This window comes from Scleropages formosus, chromosome 6, assembly GCF_900964775.1.
Source record: "Scleropages formosus chromosome 6, fSclFor1.1, whole genome shotgun sequence".
In the NCBI taxonomy this organism is placed as follows: Eukaryota; Metazoa; Chordata; class Actinopteri; order Osteoglossiformes; family Osteoglossidae; genus Scleropages; species Scleropages formosus.
Window position 1 is genome coordinate 33,522,094 of NC_041811.1, and position 18,136 is coordinate 33,540,229.

The following is an 18,136-nucleotide window of genomic DNA, read 5'->3' on the forward strand; positions in this document are numbered from 1 at the left end:
CCGTTATTTGCATAGAACACAAAAAAATGGCGAAAAAATAACAGAAAGTCTGCGCTACGAAGAGCTGGACTTTAGGTGAGTCTGTGCGCTAGTGTGCAAATTTTAATGTTATTGCAAAGGTTAATTGTGCTTTCGGAGTGTGTAAACCCGGTGGCTATTTTCGTTCAGCGATTTTCATGGCGCACCACCAGCGAGACCGGGGATATTTTAATAGCGTGTTTTGCATGTATTTAAATACGTCGCTGCCCACGTCGTAGAGCGCGAGCGCTTCCCGCGTCCGGCGCTCGCGAGCCGAATCGCGGAGCCAGGATGTGTTGAAGTAGTTGCAAATTAACATTTATATCGCAGCTCCTGGAAAGGAAGAGCTGCCACTTCTTGCACAGTAAATGTTTTAAAAATGTCGTAATGTGTCTGAAGAAAGCGTTTTGAGTCCGGTCTTATACTGTATAAATTATAAAAAAAAATATTATGCGTGTGTGTGTCTCTGGTGTCGAATGAATCGTCGTTGTCTGACGACGGTTGACGTCGTGAAGTGTGTGTGTGTGTGTGTGTGTGTAGACACAAACCTTATTCCTGTTGTGCAGCAAGGTACCTACCCAAATTAGTCCAGTAAAAATTACCCTGCTTTGTTTGCTGTATAAATGGGTAAGTGTATGTCGCCGCAAGAACGAATGTAAATGTGAGGTAAATGTGTGGTACCAGGTGCGGCCATGGGGAACACCAGCAGCGAGCGGGGAGCTGTGGGACAGGGCGACAACAAGGCTCACCGGCGGGACAGCCGGGGGACCAAGGAAGGAGACCGTCCCCAGATCCTCATGGACAGCCCCGAGGATGCCGACATATTTCACGGGGAGGACATTAAAGTAGGCTCATCACGCCGGTGTCCGCGACCGCAGGACAGACCGAGGCCCCGTTTCCACCCTCTGCCCTTGAACTCGATCATTTACCGAATGTGACCTACATTATTTACTCCGCATATTTCAAACAAGTAATTATTTCCCCAGAGCAGTTCTGTTAAAAGATCGATTGTTCCGACACCGTACGAACTTTTTACGTTTCTGCTCATTTAAAGCCGCATCCTGGGACTCGAACCTACCTGTCTTTTTATGTCACCCCAGGGTTCAGCAGAGAAGGAGGAGTTCCTGACCTGGCAACCAGATCTGGAGACAGATGACCGGGCCTCGGTCCAGGCCAGGCCCACGGTCTTCCGCTGGACCGGTGCCGGCAAAGAAGTCTACCTGTCTGGATCGTTCAACAACTGGACCTCCAAGATACCCCTGATCCCAAGGTATCTGCTGCCAAGCATTGAGCCAAGAGGTGCATTTGGACTTATTGCGCAATGCGGCCCGCTGTCTTTACCATTACTGGGGTACATTTACATTCATCATTTATTGGTGGCTATTGCCCAAAGCAACTTACAGTTTGTCACACGAGTGCATTGAAGACGACATGGAGTCATCAGTGCAACTTGCAGCTTGCCTGTTACATTAACTTTAGTTAAACTGCTTTTCCATAAGTGATGCCAGCAGATTAAATAAACTAATGAGGAAAGCTGGCTTGGTCCTGGGAGTTAGGCTGGACTCTGCAAGAAGTAGTTCAGAGAAGGACTCTTAAGAAGATTCTAGGCATCGTGAGGAACGGCCGTGATCCTATGTGCCAGCCTGGTTAAATAGAGGAGCACCTTCCGCAAGAGACTGGTCCAGTTTCGCTGCTGTCGGAGGTCATTTCTGTGCACAGCCACGAGGCTTTAGGGAGGGACCATACTAGAGCTGCTGGTCTGACTTTTTACTTATCTGTTTTTGCGGTTTGTTTATTCCTATGTTATTCCACAGACATCTGACACATTATTAGTTGTATTTATGTTGCTGTTGGCTCATGCACTTTACTTCAGGATCAGTAAAGTTTTTATCTGTGTGCCTACCTGTCTTGTCTGTCTATCTAGCTCACAAGAAGACATTTTAGGAGTGTGATAAATAAATATAAAAGCAAATGAACAAAGCTTAACTGTAGAGTCCGAACTAGTTAAATAAATATGCAGCTGGTCACACAGATAAAAGTGTAGTCTTAGTGTGCATGTTTCGATAAAAGTGTCTGCTAAGCACATACATGAGAGATAAATATTATATGGGACCAGCGGTGACTTGTGTGTAGTATTTGAGTGGACCAGCAGGAGGAGTGTTGGTGTTCCTGTTATACCATGTTTTGCCTTTTGTTTCTGTTTCAGTCAGAACAACTTTGTGGCTATAGTGGACCTGCCAGAGGGCGAGCACCAGTACAAGTTCTATGTTGATGGACAGTGGACTCATGACCCCACAGAGGTCAGCAGTCTAAAGTGTTGTCAGAGGCAGGAGTTTTAGCTACACTGGAGACTGTAATTTGTAGTTAAAGGGGGGCAGTAATGGGAATGGAGAGGAAGTGACTTACACTGTGTTTCCCCAGCCTGTGGTGACCAACCAGTTGGGCACAGTCAACAATGTCATCCAGGTGAAGAAGACTGACTTTGAGGTGTTTGATGCACTAATGGTCGACTTACAGAAATGTTCAGACATGTCAGGTACAGTGATCTAATCTGATCTAAGGTGTAAATGTGAAGTTTAGATTTGACCTATTAATAATAATATTTAAAATCAATTAACCTTAAGGAACAGTCAAACAATTATAGTTGAACTACAAAGTTATAGTTTTTTTTGTGTTCTGACAAAGGTACTTGTTCATTCATATTAATGATGTTATCGCTGTTGGGCTGTGACCTCCTAACCTTCGTCAGAGTTGTCCAGTTCTCCGCCGGGACCATACCACCAGGACGCATACATTCCCAAACAGGATGAGGGCGTGAAGTCCCCGCCAATCCTCCCTCCTCACTTGCTGCAGGTCATCCTCAACAAGGATACGAGTATCTCTGTGAGTGTGAACAGTTTGTATCTCTTTGGGTTTTAGATTACACTGGGTCCTTAACTTGGTACCAGATATCTCCCCCCAACTAGATCTGTTTGTAAATTCCAATCCCTATGTTTGAATCAATAAAAGCTTATCAACACAAATGTCCCTTAGGCTAGGTTCTTTGAAAACCTCAGATAAACCTATAATGCATCAAAAACCACTAACATTTCTTTTTTTATTCCATTTTCATGAACCAGAGTTTAGAAAAAAAAATTTAGGGAATAAGGCAGGCTCCACAGTGGCTATCTGTCTACGGCTGGACTCTTATCTTTTATTATCTTGAAGCAGTGTGTGCAACATTTTGTCTCTTTTTGAGTTGTTCTATTTACACAATAAAAGTATAATAATAGAGACTGTCCTTTGTTTATGGGGTAGGTTCTATAGAAGCCTCAGATATAGCTAAAATAAGTAAATAGGCTGTTACACTGTTTTAAAAACATTTTATTCATACTGGATGTAGTATTAGTGTTGTTTATTCAGTGGTTCATGGTTTTACAGTGATCAGTGAGTATTGTTTGATAGAGACAATGCTGGAGGTAATGTGATGCTCACTTATGGGGGAGAAAAGTCCCTCCCCAGCAAGGAAGTTGCAGTTGTAGAGCAGTTGATTCAGACAAGAAAAATGCAGTAAATTACAACTGACTTCATTGTAAATTATAAGTAAAAAAATAAAAGGAAATTCTACAAGGAAGAAAATGTTCACATCTTCAGAAATTACCCTTAACTCTTCAGAAATCTCATAACATGAGGACCCAGTGTATTATACTTTTGACCAGTCATAGGTAAGTGATATACACCAGAATTATTTTCATTATTATCATTAATATTAGGCTGACTTCCTTGCAAAAGATGACATAGGATTTGTAAAATATCCCATGTTAGGGTTTAGGTCATCACTGCAGTTACACCATGATTGGGTGTCTGTTTACTTGCTGTTGATGTAATCTGGCATGTTATCTCCGTGTGGAACTAGGTCATCCATTTTTGTGTGAGGCATACTAACTTCTCAACAATGTTGCCAGTTTATTTAGAAATCTAGTAGTGTTGTGACATTTACACTGGGTTTTAGAACAAGCGTACAGCCCCCTTTTGTGTTGTTAATGAGGGGATTGTTTCAGTTTTCAGATGACATTCATTTGTCAACTTATTATTGAGGCAGCTGATGCGCAGCAGTCTTGTTACCAGCAGTCTTGCAGTGTGAAGACAAGGAGTCCATTTGTTTCCTGTGGCTGCCCATACCATGTTCAAGACTCTTTATGGCCTGTAGTACATTCAAAGTATCTGCACCCCTATACCTACAAGTCCTGATGACTCCTTACACTCCAGCCAGAGTGCTATGCTCTTCGTTGGACACATCCGTTCTGCATCTCTCCTGACCTTCTCACAGCTCCACAGATTTGCATCATACCAGTCAACACCATCACGTTTGTATTTCCCATCAGACTCAGTGCTAGCAAAAATGATGGTGCCAGACAAATGAACTGTTTTTTTTCCCCCACAATCGCATCTGCATCAAAATCCTTCTGCCTGTTGTGAAATGAAATTTTAGTTTACTCTGAGTTGTGCACCTCGTTGGAGAAAATGTACTAGTAATACATACTCTTTACTCACTTTTTGAAAAAGCTGATTTTGTCTCCAGTACATTTTCGGAGCTTTATTAGTATTTAAATAGAGTCCTGAATCACCCTAGTTAAAGTTATACCTATCATTTGTCCACACTTGTGCAGATGATTAAATTTGCTTGTTGGAAAAACCAGATACTGAAGGTGTGGAATGTTAAAATTGTCAAATAGGGAAGAAATTGCACAGGCATGCTTTTGTGTAGTTCTGATCTAATGATCTGTTACGATTTTTTCTTTTTCTTTTTTTTAAAAACAGTGCGACCCTGCCTTGCTCCCAGAACCCAACCATGTAATGCTCAATCACTTGTACGCGCTTTCTATTAAGGTAAGAGATGCAGGTTGGTGGTTGAAACAAAAAATAAAACCTCACAAGTGAAAGGGTATATTTGAAAACGCCATGCTCTATAAATGGCTCGTACCTTGTCTTCCTCTTAGGATGGTGTAATGGTTCTGAGCGCAACTCACCGGTACAAAAGAAGTACGTCACCACCCTCCTCTACAAGCCCATTTGAACACAGGACTTGCTGAGCTTCCAACCCCCTGTTATCGTTCCATATGGCTTTTTTTCTCCATTTAGGACGATTACATTTTTGTCTTCTACCACAAACTTTTTTGTTAAATGTTTCCATCGGTTCATTTTGCAAAACTAGAGCCATGAAGCAGGTTGTGTGATTACCCAGAATGCATCATTCAAAAGAGCACAGAAACAAAAAGGCACTTATCCCTGGTTTTTTGGCAAAGCACAGTATTAAAGCAGTCAATATTGGCAGGTAAAAGTAGTGTTCATCAAGGGGCTGTTTTCGTACTTAGAGCACATTGTGCAACAAAGTTTATTTGTATATTAGCCCTTGTTTAATCAGACTTGTGCTGAAATTTTTGGTGTTGGGTGCATTGGACAAGAACCAGAGTGAGGAAGCAATTTTCACTACTTAATACGAACTGCTTACTGGTGATGTTTTAGTACGAACGATAAGTACTTATTGTCAGTGCCTTGATGTAATTTAACACGATCTTGCGACAAATATGGAGAAAAACAACATGCACTGACAAGCATTCAAAACTTACTTCTAGTTCTGAAATGATTATGGGGTTGGACAAGGAGCACTAGACGTCATAGCAGTAACTATTTTTCCTGTAAGCCATGAAGTAACACAGTAACTACAGAATTCAAATACAAATAGTTCTTGTGAATATCATGCAATTATTGTTTTCACACTGTACACCACATTTTTTTGACCTAGGAACAAACTGTAAATGAAGAGTGGAAACAGCCATAGTGGATATAAAGTAATGTTTGTATGACTGTGTAGCCATTGATAGGTGTTTTGCTCTTTTTTTGCAGTCACTGTGGGTTTGGGACATGTCTATTTCTGCATTAATATTTCATTTAGGAATATGTTTACAAAACTATAGAGTCACATGTTATTTTGAAACAAAGCAATATGATTTTGAGCACGAGGCCAAATTCGTCCTTTTCATGGGATATTCCAGGGACCAGCATTTATGAACAAAACTGAACTACTTTAATACTACTGCTATTTTACTTAGAGCCATTTTAGATGTGAATCTGCACATTTGTGTCAAGATTATGATGTCCTTGAACATTCCTCAGCAGCTGCTGTGTTTACTTATTAGTTATCTGCACAGCACAGGGGATAGGAAAGTGTGCAGGTAAGAGATGGTGCATGACTGCATGTTATGCTGTTGCTGTATGGACTCCTGTACCTATGCCCAGTGTTTACCCCAATAAAGAATTTTATTTCTAATAGTCTTGTAACAATCCTGTTGAGAATGAAAGTCCAGGAATATTCATCTGTTTCAACATTTCATCAGGAGTAGAGCACACTTTGGCTTCATGGGACACTCTGTAATGGAATACTTTGTTGATTTTATTTCAAATAAACAAGCAAGTTAGCCTCTTAGAAAGTGTTCCATGGTGTTAAACCATGTTCTGATGGAGAAAATATTTAAAGTTTTATAGAAAGTCTGAACAGTGAGTACCGTTACTATATAACTTGTGTATGGTGATGGGTTAAAGAAGCCAAATTATTCACTGAGCAGAGTGCCTCAAGATCAAAAGGGTAGGAAGGCCTTGAGGAGATAGTGAGACTGGGTATTAGTTACTTTCTCTGTTTTATTTATATACTCAGGCACATTACTTATTTGTTTTTCCCATGACTAAAATGATAGTGGACCATGAGAACGTGTAGCGGGAGCCATATAGGTTGATTATGGCCAAAATGCTAATATGATAATATAACGTAGCGTTTCAGTAAGTGCCAACAGTCTCTGGCCAGTTATTTTTACATATCAACATTTTCTTTCTTAGAACTGTACAAACCGCTTGTCTTTGAAAATATGCTTGGAAGTAGCTGATCAGTTAGTCTAGTTATTTAAAGTTTTTTGTTGCTAGTGAGAGATCAGTGCTCCTCCAGTCAGTTTCCTGTATGTTACACCTGTGATTCACAAAATGAAATTTAGACTAGCTCAGGTGCAAGTCATAGAATTACCTCCTTAAAGATACTTTCTGCTGTCTGGTCCACTACTGTACTCGGCTAACCGTGAGTATGTGCAACACCGCACGGGGAGAAAAAGTGCATTGACACTATAGGGAAATCTACGTTGAGCACAGGCGTGGATATCGGACTCCTGTCTTAGGTAAGCTTAGAGCAGTGGGGCAGGCATGGGATCATCAATATGCCAACGTTTTTGTGAGCGAACCCCACTCTATCTCTAGATGCTTATCCTCAAGGTTAGCCCTGAATATAAAGCCTGCTCACCTGGAGGAACTGCATCTGCAGATCTTAGGTGGGGCTCTCCTGTCTGCACCATGAACACCCTCCAAACGTTCGTGCTCCTGACCGCCAGTCTTTCCATTGGTGAGTGTAGTCTCCGCTTTGGTCTGATCTTGCTTCTGTTGTATGATATTACATCCAGTTTGGGCCAATATGTAGAGTATGTGAGAACAAAGGAATTAATTGCTAAAATAAGACTGGATCAGGCACAGCTCATATAGATGGTAGCACACAATGTGTCCCTTGGTGCTGTGGGGTCAGCAAAGTTTTTCCACAGTCAGGAATGCAGGATGTTCCCAGATGTTCCATGTAGCCTAATGCTGATTGACAGTTCAATAATGTTGCAATTAAGTAAATGCCAAAGATGATTCTGTAATTAAATTGTCAAATAGGTTTACATTTAGCTGATGCTTTTCTCCAAAGCAACTTACAATGTTAAGGTTACAGTTATTACAAGGTATTATATAGTTATTTACCCATTTATACAGATTGGTAATGGAGCAATTTAGGATACTCAGGAGTACTATAGCCAGAGATTGAACTTGCGACCTTTGGATCCAGAGACAGTAGCTCTAACTACTACGCTACCAGCTGTCCCTTAGGTTTAATGATTACCCAAGTAGCAGCAAGCACTTTAGGACAGTGCAGCTGCATAAATTACGGAAATGCTGTGCAGAGTTAAACTCCCCACTGGAGCAATTAGAGAATGTGTTCCAAAATAGTGACTCATCTAATGTGAGGAGTAAAAGAAAAACACCCTCTTGTTTGTGCAGAGCTAAAAGAAAACAGTCATCAAGAGACGAGAAGGTACAATAGAGCAGGGGTTTTTCAGACTGGGGTCCGTGGAAAACGTCACAGAAAAAAAAGTTTACAGTAAGATCATTTTTTCCATAATTTAACCTAAAAATATTAACCAAATCTACATAGTTTTGTGATTTATAAGAGTGGTTCCATAATACTATGGAAAAAAAAAGAAAAGTAGTATTTTCCAACTTTTCAGGAATACAAAACTACGGAAGCTGCAGAACATTTCATTCACGATACACAAGAAAAGATGTTATACCCTATGCGCAATTTTCAATGGCTGCACACAAGGACCCAGTCCACCCACCACCCTAAAACCACAGAGAACACCACCCAGCATGGCCACCATACATCTTCATGCCCTGAAACCAACTGACCTAACACACCCAGCAAACCAAAACTAATCCCACCAACAACATCCAAACCACTAAACCAGATTTAGCACACCAACAAATAACCAAACCAAGCCTAACTGACTACAAAACACCAAGCCACACCCACCACCAAAACACCTAAAGCAAGCCTAACCCAACAAGCCAGCCATCCAGCCAACCCACTAACAATACCCAGCCACCAAACCAGACCAGGGCACAACCACCAACAGAAACCAACCAAGCCTACTCCCACCAACACAAAACAAACCAGGTCTAACACATCAACTCAGAACCATCCACCCATACCACCAGCAAAACCAAGCCAACAAACCAAACCTAACCACCAACCATCAAACCACACCCACCAGAAATACCAAACCAGCAAACCAAGTCTAACTCAAGCCAACTCAAACAAAGCCAAATCAGAACAAACCACACCAGCTTGGCACCAACATGAGTATTTCATTGAGGTTATCAAGTGGGCACCTCCCTTCATCGGTGTTTCGTCAAATTAGGCACACGACACCTCCAGAAGGCTCAACAGTGCAATCCGGCATCCCAGACGCACCCCTCTCCACACACACACGTTTGATACCCCTCACCCTCAACAACTACCACAACCTTAACCATTTAACCACAGCACTATACCTACCTTCTAACCTTACCTTCATACCTGCCACCAAACCAACTGCAACTCAGCCACTCCACAAATTTAAGCTATCCTACTTAAGGCCACACCTCCTTAATTATCACCAGCTGCCTCCCATTACTCACCACCTGCCACTAATTTTCCACAATCACACACCTCCCTCCAGCATGCAACCCCAACTACCCTGCTCTCTTTTCAACCACAACCATTGGCTTGCCTTCTCAGCTGCCTCAGACAGCTCCTTCACTGCTGCCTTTACCGAGCGGCCTCTAACAAACTCCCCCAACAATGCTGTAGTTTATTTGGCCACAAACCCTCCAACACCAACCTCTACTGGCCTCATATGAGCCCGCCAACCACAGTCCCTTGCCTCTGCCACCAACTCAGCATACTTTAACAGTTTCCGCTCGTATGCCTCCTCAGTAGCATCCTCGAACGGCACTGTTAACTCTACAAAGTACACCATATGCTCACCCTCCGAATATAACACCATGTCCGGCCGCAGTGAAATAACAGCAATGACCTGCGGAATCCGGAGCTGCTTGCCCACGACAAGCAACAGCTTCTAGTCCCGTGCATTACCCCACCTACCATGGCACGTCTACCTTTGCACAGTGCTACTCTCTCCTGCCCGCACAAAAGCAATTGCTCCAGCTAACCTGCCAGCAGGCAGAGAATTAACAACCCACCGCTCATTCTCAACCACACCTGCTAAACATCTAAGAACCTGATTATGGTGCCACGTATAGCGCCCCTGCCCCAAACTAACCTTACACCCTGACAAAATGTCCCTCAACATTGCCACACCACCACACAACTTACAAGAACCATCGCCACCTGCCCATTGCTTAACATTCTGTGGCGTTGGTAATACGTCATAAGTTGCTCCAACAATAAACTTAAGGCGACTAGCCTCCATCGCCCACACATCATGCCAGCGCGACTTCCTCCTCTCCACACCTTCCCAGTTCACCCACTGACCCTGCTTCACCAAAGCGACCGCCTTTGCACGCCTCACCTCCTCTTCCTGCCCTCGGACCTGCTCAACAACCAACTGGCGTCTGTCTGCCTCTGGGGCAGTGCTCCACAACTGCCGCAACCGGCCAGAGCCAAACCCTGCCTTCCCTCTCTGCACGTGCCCAACTACATCCTGCAACATCAGCACCCCTTTTGCACTCTGAACAGCATCTCTGGGGTTCCACCCCCTACCTGTCCTCACTGATGGCACTACCTTTCTCACGACCTCATCTTTTGACTCCGCTAGAGTCAGCTCCAAACCCACCTTTGCACACTTATACTCCTCCACCAAACTTGATACTGGCAGCTCCAACATGCCCTTACCATATAGCGCTACACTACTCAAACAGCGTGGCACCCCCAACCAGTTCCCTATCGCCACACTAATGAGCTGCTCAAGCTTCTCCACCTCCCGGACAGAAAACTCAGACACCGTAAGTGGCCACCTAACACGTGGCAAGAGCCCGAACTGCAGACATCACAACTTTAACTTCCCAGGGAGGAGGGACGCATCAATGCTCCTTATGCCTTCCACGATCACCTCCCTGAGTGCAATAACCTGCTCCTTATCGCTTAATACAGAACTATACCATCTACCTAAACTCTTAACTGGCTTCTCCAAAATGGAAGGAATTACTTCCTCATCAATACAAAAATTCTGTCTAACCACCTTCCCACCAACAATTGAGAGACTCCTTGATTTACTTGGCTTAACCTTCAGCTTAGCCCATTTCAAGCTCTCATTGAGCTTAGACAACAAACGACGCGTACAAGGAGCCGTAGCGATCGTCACGTCATTCATAAATGCTTGAATAGGGGGAAGGCGCGTCCCATCCTGCAGCCTCTCACCACCAATAACCCATTTGGAAGCCCTTATAACAACCTCCATTGCCATTGTGAAAGCTAAAGGCGAGATTGTACATCCAGCCATGATCCCAACCTGCAACCGATGCCAAGATGTCGTATAGCTCGCCATACTAAAATAAAACTGAATATCCACAAAATAGGCTTTCACCAGCCTCGTAACACACCCAGGAACCTTAAAAAACCTCAATGCTTCCCACAGCAAATTGTGTGGAACTGACCAGTACGTATTCGCTAAATCCAAGAACACCACCCGGAGAGCTCTTTTCTCCTTCTTGGCAGACTGAATCTGATGCCAGATCATACTGGTGTGCTCCAAGCACCCTGAACATCCTGGAAGCCCCGCCTTCTGCACGGAGGTATCAATCAGGCTGTTGGCTTTCAAGTACGCTACTAACCTCCTTGCCACAACACTAAAGAAAATTAATCGTGAGAATTTTTTTTGGCTATAGCGAGTTTCCAAATAATAAAAGAAAATTGTTACTGAAACAGCATTTCAGATGTACGTTTATGAAATATGAATTGCAATATGTCTTTATATATAAAGTCTTTACACATAAGTGGTAAAGGTGGTCCCCTGCATGGAATCATCATATTTGGGGGTCCTTGGGATTAAAAAGTTTGAAAACCCCTGCTCTAGAGTATGTCCTTTTGCTTTTACCATCCCACTTGCTCCCTACTTACTCATTAAACTGCTTTAACATGATAATAATAGTCAATCTTTTAATTAACTTTGTCCAAGGTGGCTTACAATGTTAACCTAGGTTTAGGGAAGTTTCCTTCTGGAGCAGTTTAAAAAGAGCCTTCTGGCGACACAAATGGTCTTAAAACAGGTTTCCTGGATCCAGCACAGTACGCCCCAATGAGTATGAACTTGCCACGATGGCTGTCTCTCACTCACCTTCTGCCCTTTTCATTGTGTGCTCCAGCACTGGCCGACCCTGACTACCGAGCCCTGTGGCAGTTCCGCAACATGATCATCTGTGTGATGCCTGACAGCTGGCCTGTGCTGGACTACGCTGACTACGGCTGTTACTGTGGGCTGGGTGGCTCCGGGACCCCTGTGGATGAGCTGGATAGGTGGGGCTGAGGGCTGAGAAAGGAAAAGTGATTCATTCCATTCACTGCTCCTCAAAAATGACAGCATCAGCAGGGATAAATTTGGCCAAAGGTGTGGCTGCACTCGTCCGAATACTGTCCTTCGTTATGCAGGTGCTGCCAGGTGCATGACCGTTGCTACGAGAACGCAAAGCAGTTGAATGCCTGTTGGCCCATTTTTGACAGCCCTTACTTTGAGATCTACAGCTACGCCTGTGACGAGGCCACCAAGACAATCACCTGCAAGAGTGAGTCCCATCCACTGCCCCTTACACACCATGCTAACAATACCACACAGCACAAGAGGGCACATAGAGCTGCTAAGATCCTATACAGCAGCACCCCAAGTATCTTGATGATGTTCTACTACAGCCATGTGGCCCGTGGTTATGATGTGGTACTGGTGTTCCTTAAAACTGGTCTCTTCTCACTTTGATTCCTTTTTCTCCCAGGTAACAATAATGAGTGTGAGATGTTCATTTGTGAGTGCGACAGACAGGCTGCCATGTGCTTTGCTCAGGCCGACTACCACGAGGAAAATGCCAATCTGCCCAGCGAGCGCTGCAAATGAGAGTAGCCACCCCTACACAGCCCAAAAATTACCTGACTGGAGAAGAGCTGTTTGTCAAATTCTGTGAATTTGAACAGATGACCTCTGTTTCAGTCCTCCTTTTATACAGAGAAACGGTTTTTCTGGAAATTGTACTTCTCTGCCTGTCATTGTCACAACAGCACTATATAAATGCACTCATATTTGTGTTTTATGAAACTCTCAAACACAAATAAAAGAGCCGTGCAGTGAAACAATTTCTGTGTTACATATTTTAGTTTCTTACATGATGCTTTTATATAGCACCCTTGACTTTGCCTATTTACTCTGCATTTTACATAAGCAACTGACATTACATACTTTACTCAGATGTGCTTCTTGCACAAGCAGCTTTCAGCTACATCTCCCTCTTTAAATTTTATCTCAGTCAAGCTTACGTATATTTTAAATGTGCTTTAGGATATCAAAATACCATTTTTTCTATTTTACCAAAGTACCATGAAGGATCTTCCTATACCTCCTCCTTCTCACAGATGAAGTTATGATGCAGGCTGCACTGTGCGTCATTCCAGAGGCCCCGTGGTATAATCTCCCCACAGTCTTCCCCGTCTGCTGCTAAACGCCATTCATCTGGCTGGTTCTCCGCCCAAAAACTGAAGGGGTAGGGGATGCCGGGCAGTGAGGAAGACAGTAAAGATTAGGTGAGACACTGCTCAAGATTAGCTACCCATGTTGCAATGTTTTATTAAATAAACTGGAACAATGATTACATGCAAATGAGACTAGAGCTTTTGATCATGGGCTTCACCTGGCCCAGACCTGTCTAGACCTCCAGAACCTTGGCCCACTTACTGTGGAGTTGATGAGAAGTCGGTTCCGTCCACCCAACTCCACTCCCCCTCATTTTCTCTCTCTATCAGGCCAATCCAGTAGTTATCTGGTCGCTGGACAGAATTTATGTATTTCTGGCATTGAAATGAAGAGAACGTGCTTGTTAAGTGCCTTGTTACAGCATCATGCACACTTGCATTCATTTGCTAACCCTTTTGATTAATTTACCTTATTAATACTTCATATTTATCAATCGTGTCTAAGTATTTTGCAAAACCCAGGAGTTTTAACTGGCTATTTTAACTACTGTAATGCAAATTAAGATCTCCCTACCATAATCTCTGATAAGAGTTTTGGGATAAGTTTACAAAGCATCAAAACTTGCATATAGGACCCAAGGATAAGCTCTAAAAACCTAAAGTTTCACATTGAGCTCAAAAACCCTTATATAATTGTTTAGAACTTTCAGTATAGGTATATCCTCTTGAGAGCCAGAGAGTATTGTATTTATTTCATTGATGTACAGAAAACGATCCAAGCCTGTCCAGATATGTAGCATCATTTGAAAAGCATAGAAGGTTTTGGAGGTATAAACCTATATTCTCTAGAGCAGAAAAAAATGAATGGCTGGGTCACAGGAAGACATTGGGTCTTTAGAAACCCTGCAAGATGTACAGTGCCTTCAGAAAGTGTTCAGACTCCTCCACTTTTTCCATACTTTTCTGTGTTATACATTATTTCAAAATGGATTGAAATAGTTTTTTGCCATTCATCGACACATGATACTGCATAATGACAAAGAAAAAACATGTTTTAAGAAAAATTTAGTAAAAATAAAGAAACCAAGGAACAATTCAATCTATTTTGAAATAAGTCTACAACACAATAAAGTGTAGAAAAAGTGGAAGAGTCTGAACACTTTCTGAAAACACTGTACTTGTAAGATTTAATTCTTCTTCATTATGCACTACACTGAATCACTTGATTCCCAAATGTAACTGTTAGCTGTAACACTAGTAACTAACTAATGTTGCCTTGGTATAACTTAATACAGCATAACTTAATAATAACCTCAGTGTGAGATTCTAGCAATGTTGTAGAAGGAAAAAAATAGTGAAAATCTGGAGTATTTACCCAGATTCAACTGAGCCATAAACAAATTATTTTTTTATATTGCCATATTTAAATAATGACTATTACAGGTTTCACTTTGTGTCTAGGTTGGCGCTAGTGGTCTGTAATTTGCTCAGCCTGTTTTGATGTTTTACATGTTTACGATTTTGCTGCTATCCTGCACATCCTGTACTTATCTGTTCATTACATTTGCTTTATTTGTATTTGAAAAGGTAATGTAATGAAATCTGTTCAGATTAATGGCTTTAGTGCACTTTGATGTCACCATGTGTAGTCAGAGTAAAATACTTATTTGAACCTTGTTAACGTTGCCCAAGAATGATTTTTGCCCCATCGGAGTGAATCTTTATCTATAGCTACTAGGACTGTGAGATATTTACAGAGGTTTAAAAACATTACTCAAATACATGTCTGCTTGCTTAAGATTTGAGAATCTGTGGTGTGTATCCTATCCTGATTTATGGAACATCTTTCAGACTCAAGCACTTTCTCTACAGGGTGGCCAGGCCTTTGGTCAAGCAGCTTCTATCCATTTGGAGGGTTCACGCTGCTGACCCAAGCAGATGACAGTCGGCTCCAGGACCTCACCTGTTCTTCAGCAGTGTTGATGGTGAGCAGGTGTCCCCCTTCACGGAGGCAGAACATCTCTGAGTTGTGCCAGGTTAACTTGAATGTTGTCAGCAGGTAGGAGCTGCCCTTGTGTCTGATCCATTTATCATTGGTAAGCACTGAGGAAATAAGAATGTGTGAGAGAGCCAGAAGTGCAGGTCAGCCTTCAGAACCATAGCACTGACTGACACCTATAACACTGCTGAGCTGTTATGCAAATTCTATGTTATTCTTAAATGCTAAAAATAATGTACTTTTCTAATTCAGAGAAAGCACCTTCTCACCCATCCTTCTTTTGTTTGAAACTGACCATGGACTTGAAGGTTGAAGGTTCAATTCCTATCAGCACCTTTGAGCAAGATACTTACCCTAAACTGCTCCAGTAAAAATTACTTAGCTGTATAAATGCATATATAATTGCAACTATCTAAACATTGTTGCTATGCTGAAAAACATCAGCTACATGAATACATTAAAGGTAAGTCATTGCCCTTTACCACTATTGCCTTAACAAATCTGATTCTGGAATGACTCTGTACTGTTAGGCTTTGATCCATTATCTTGTGTATAAGAGGATTAGATTTAATTTGTTTGACAATGTATATTTGTTAGCAGAAGGCTGTCAGTTCAAGACCTGGGTCATGCTCCAGTAAACTGGAACAAAGTGCTTCATCAGAACTAGGTCAGCTGTGGAAATGTGCAATTTAGCTGTGTCACTTTGGACAAAACTACATCCAAAGAAATTTTCTTTACAAATATAAGTCCAAACCTTTTTCCTCAGCACCTTTGAGGGACAAGGCCTCAGAACTCAGAGGTGATTTATTGGAATCAAGAAGGCGTTTCATATCCTTCATCTGTCCGCTCAGCTGTGAGACTGCAAACAGGTTGGAGTTCGGGGGAAATGAGAGACAGATTTAAAAAGGAAGGAGAGACCAAAGAGCAAGCAAGACAATGGCGGGACATGAAATACAAATTATAAGGATGAAAGTAATTTGATTTCCGTGTGTAGGATGTATGTCAGTCAAAATTCAAAACTTACACTTGACTTCAGTCAGGAGCAGCAGAATCAGTACTAGAAGCAAAAGAATCCCGTACATCACACCTACTGTTATCAGTTTTCTTCTCGAGACTGAAATAAAGAGGGAGGAAAGTCATGAAGACTTGACAGATGTCACTCGGCATGGGAATCTCTCAGATAGTTGTCAAGTCAAAGTGACGAGAATGATTACCTCCCCTTATGGTCAGACCTCGTCCTTTGTGAATGGTCTCCAGATTTGCAGGTGAGAATTTTTCATATTCAAAAGAATCCATTGCTGACAAAAAAGATTTGATTTACTTTGATTTACTTTGCTACATAATCTGCTCATTCCATGTTTAAATGTCACAATATAACAATGAAATCCTTCTCAAAGCTCAGCCATAAACTACAGGAATTGTGCTTAGGGGTTGCACAAAAACAACAGCATGCAAAACTGAGTGAGTGAAGACAGATCAATACTGTGTGTCAAGAGCACAACACTGCATGGATAACACAGCCGCTCAAAATAATTACCCAGCATAATCCGTACTCGTTGACAATTTTGTACTATAGTACAAAGTTATAGTGTTCCCACAGCAGTTGACTGCCTGCTCCTTTTTCAGGGGGGTTAGGTGGATGGGTTGTAGACACATATAATTGTTCTATTATAAATGACCCCAGATATGATGATAAGAATCCTTTACATGGGTCTTCAAAGGCAAACCAACTGTTTTCAAAACCTGTCATAAAACAGCTATTTAAAACAAATCTCTCACTGACAGGGAGCAGAAATCGGAAACTTGTTGACTGACAGTTCACTTAACAGCCACAAAAAAGTAGAACAGCCATTATAGAGCAAGAGAAATAAGAAATAGAGGAAGACGAAGGGGTATATCAGGTTCACCCATAGTGTGTGTGTGAGTGTGAGTGTGTGTGTTCCACTGATGTATGGATGAGTGACCCAGTGTAAGTAGTGTATCTAGCAGTGTAAGTCACTGCAGTGAATAAGGTGTGTGGGTTGACAACACTACATAGAGTTCACTGGAAGTCGCTTTGGAGAAAAGCGTCTGCTAAATAAATGTAAATGAATAAAAACATAAACGTATACGTCTTGACAAGAGGTATAGGTCAACAGTTCCAACTCTTACTCACCTCTTCGCTGTTACTTCCAGCTGACCTTTAGGTGCTTTTCAGAGAGTGTGTACTGTATCCCCTGGCTTTTTACACTTTGTTCTTTATTCTGTGATTCCTCAGATGTCCCAGCATCCCGTGCGTGAACTTTTAACTCTTTGTGGACTTCCCTGGCACGGACGATGGCGAATGGGTCATTTTGAACATAACCATGAGAAATGCAAGGGAAATGGAGTGAGACAAATTCGCCTTAGATGTACATTTTTAACGAAGTGACAAAAAGACAAAAGCAGTAACCACACATTTAGACACCAAGAAAGAAGAAGAAAAAAAAAAAAAACACTGAACAAACAGTGACAGTGTCCCAGGCCATAGGTAATGAATAATCAGGAGTAAATATGACACTGGGTAGTACATTGATTTTCCTATCCTCCGGTTTTCTAGTTCTAGAGCGTCTCTTGAATTTTTACTGCCAAATTTGGGATTAAATCTTTTGAGGTTTCCAGGTCTTGTGCCAATGACTTGTGAGGATGGTCTAGAATCACGGGACGGCCCGTGAAAAGCGCCTGTACAAACACGTGTCATCTTCACCCCGGTATAACTACGGACGGCCTCAGGTACCGATAAACAAACAGCACCTCAGCGTGACGTGAACGTGCGAAGAGGTGAAGTTGAGAACAGGCAGCGCGGCCTTCTGCGG

General features: G+C 42.3%; 3 protein-coding genes across 4 annotated transcripts; 2 read left to right on the forward strand and 1 right to left on the reverse strand.

Moving 5' to 3' along the window:
* Positions 1–6,079, forward strand: LOC108932564 (5'-AMP-activated protein kinase subunit beta-1-like). Its single transcript, XM_018749046.2, is given in 9 exon segments — positions 1–75; positions 703–863; positions 1,119–1,288; positions 2,225–2,318; positions 2,440–2,554; positions 2,768–2,901; positions 4,819–4,887; positions 4,998–5,031; positions 5,034–6,079. Coding segments are annotated over 8 exon segments (810 nt in total). The 5' UTR covers positions 1–75; positions 703–710; the 3' UTR covers positions 5,075–6,079.
* A 517-nt stretch (positions 6,080–6,596) lies between these two features.
* LOC108932832 (phospholipase A2-like) lies at positions 6,597–12,889 on the forward strand. The gene is made up of 4 exons (XM_018749456.2): positions 6,597–7,447; positions 11,995–12,145; positions 12,278–12,411; positions 12,616–12,889. The coding sequence occupies exons 1-4, from the start codon at positions 7,300–7,302 to the stop codon at positions 12,732–12,734; spliced, it is 552 nt and encodes a 183-aa protein (XP_018604972.1). The 5' UTR covers positions 6,597–7,299; the 3' UTR covers positions 12,735–12,889.
* Positions 12,890–12,970: 81 nt separating this feature from the next.
* On the reverse strand, positions 12,971–17,737 carry asgrl1 (asialoglycoprotein receptor-like 1). Of its 2 annotated transcripts, none has more exons than XM_018749441.2 (7): positions 17,458–17,737; positions 16,517–16,600; positions 16,327–16,416; positions 16,072–16,161; positions 15,267–15,406; positions 13,566–13,678; positions 12,971–13,366 (listed from the first exon to the last, which is right to left on the reverse strand). In XM_018749441.2, the coding sequence occupies exons 2-7, from the start codon at positions 16,596–16,598 to the stop codon at positions 13,225–13,227; spliced, it is 657 nt and encodes a 218-aa protein (XP_018604957.1). In that variant the 5' UTR covers positions 16,599–16,600; positions 17,458–17,737; the 3' UTR covers positions 12,971–13,224. The 2 variants fall into 2 exon arrangements, with proteins under 2 accessions (XP_018604957.1, XP_018604949.1); XM_018749433.2 differs by having other exon boundaries at positions 16,057–16,161; positions 17,458–17,734.
* Positions 17,738–18,136: the final 399 nt, after the last annotated feature.

Coding starts and splice junctions, on each gene's coding strand:
- asgrl1 (XM_018749433.2), bottom strand. CDS start 16,598: ATGGATTCTTTTGAATATGAAAAATTCTCACCTGCAAATCTGGAGACC. Junction 16,417..16,516: donor AGGTCTGACCATAAGGGGAG/GTAATCATTCTC, acceptor TCTTTATTTCAG/TCTCGAGAAGAAAACTGATA. Junction 13,679..15,266: donor TCAACACTGCTGAAGAACAG/GTGAGGTCCTGG, acceptor TTTCAATGCCAG/AAATACATAAATTCTGTCCA.
- LOC108932832 (XM_018749456.2), top strand. CDS start 7,300: ATGCTTATCCTCAAGGTTAGCCCTGAATATAAAGCCTGCTCACCTGGA. Junction 12,146..12,277: donor CCTGTGGATGAGCTGGATAG/GTGGGGCTGAGG, acceptor TTCGTTATGCAG/GTGCTGCCAGGTGCATGACC. Junction 12,412..12,615: donor CAAGACAATCACCTGCAAGA/GTGAGTCCCATC, acceptor TTTTTCTCCCAG/GTAACAATAATGAGTGTGAG.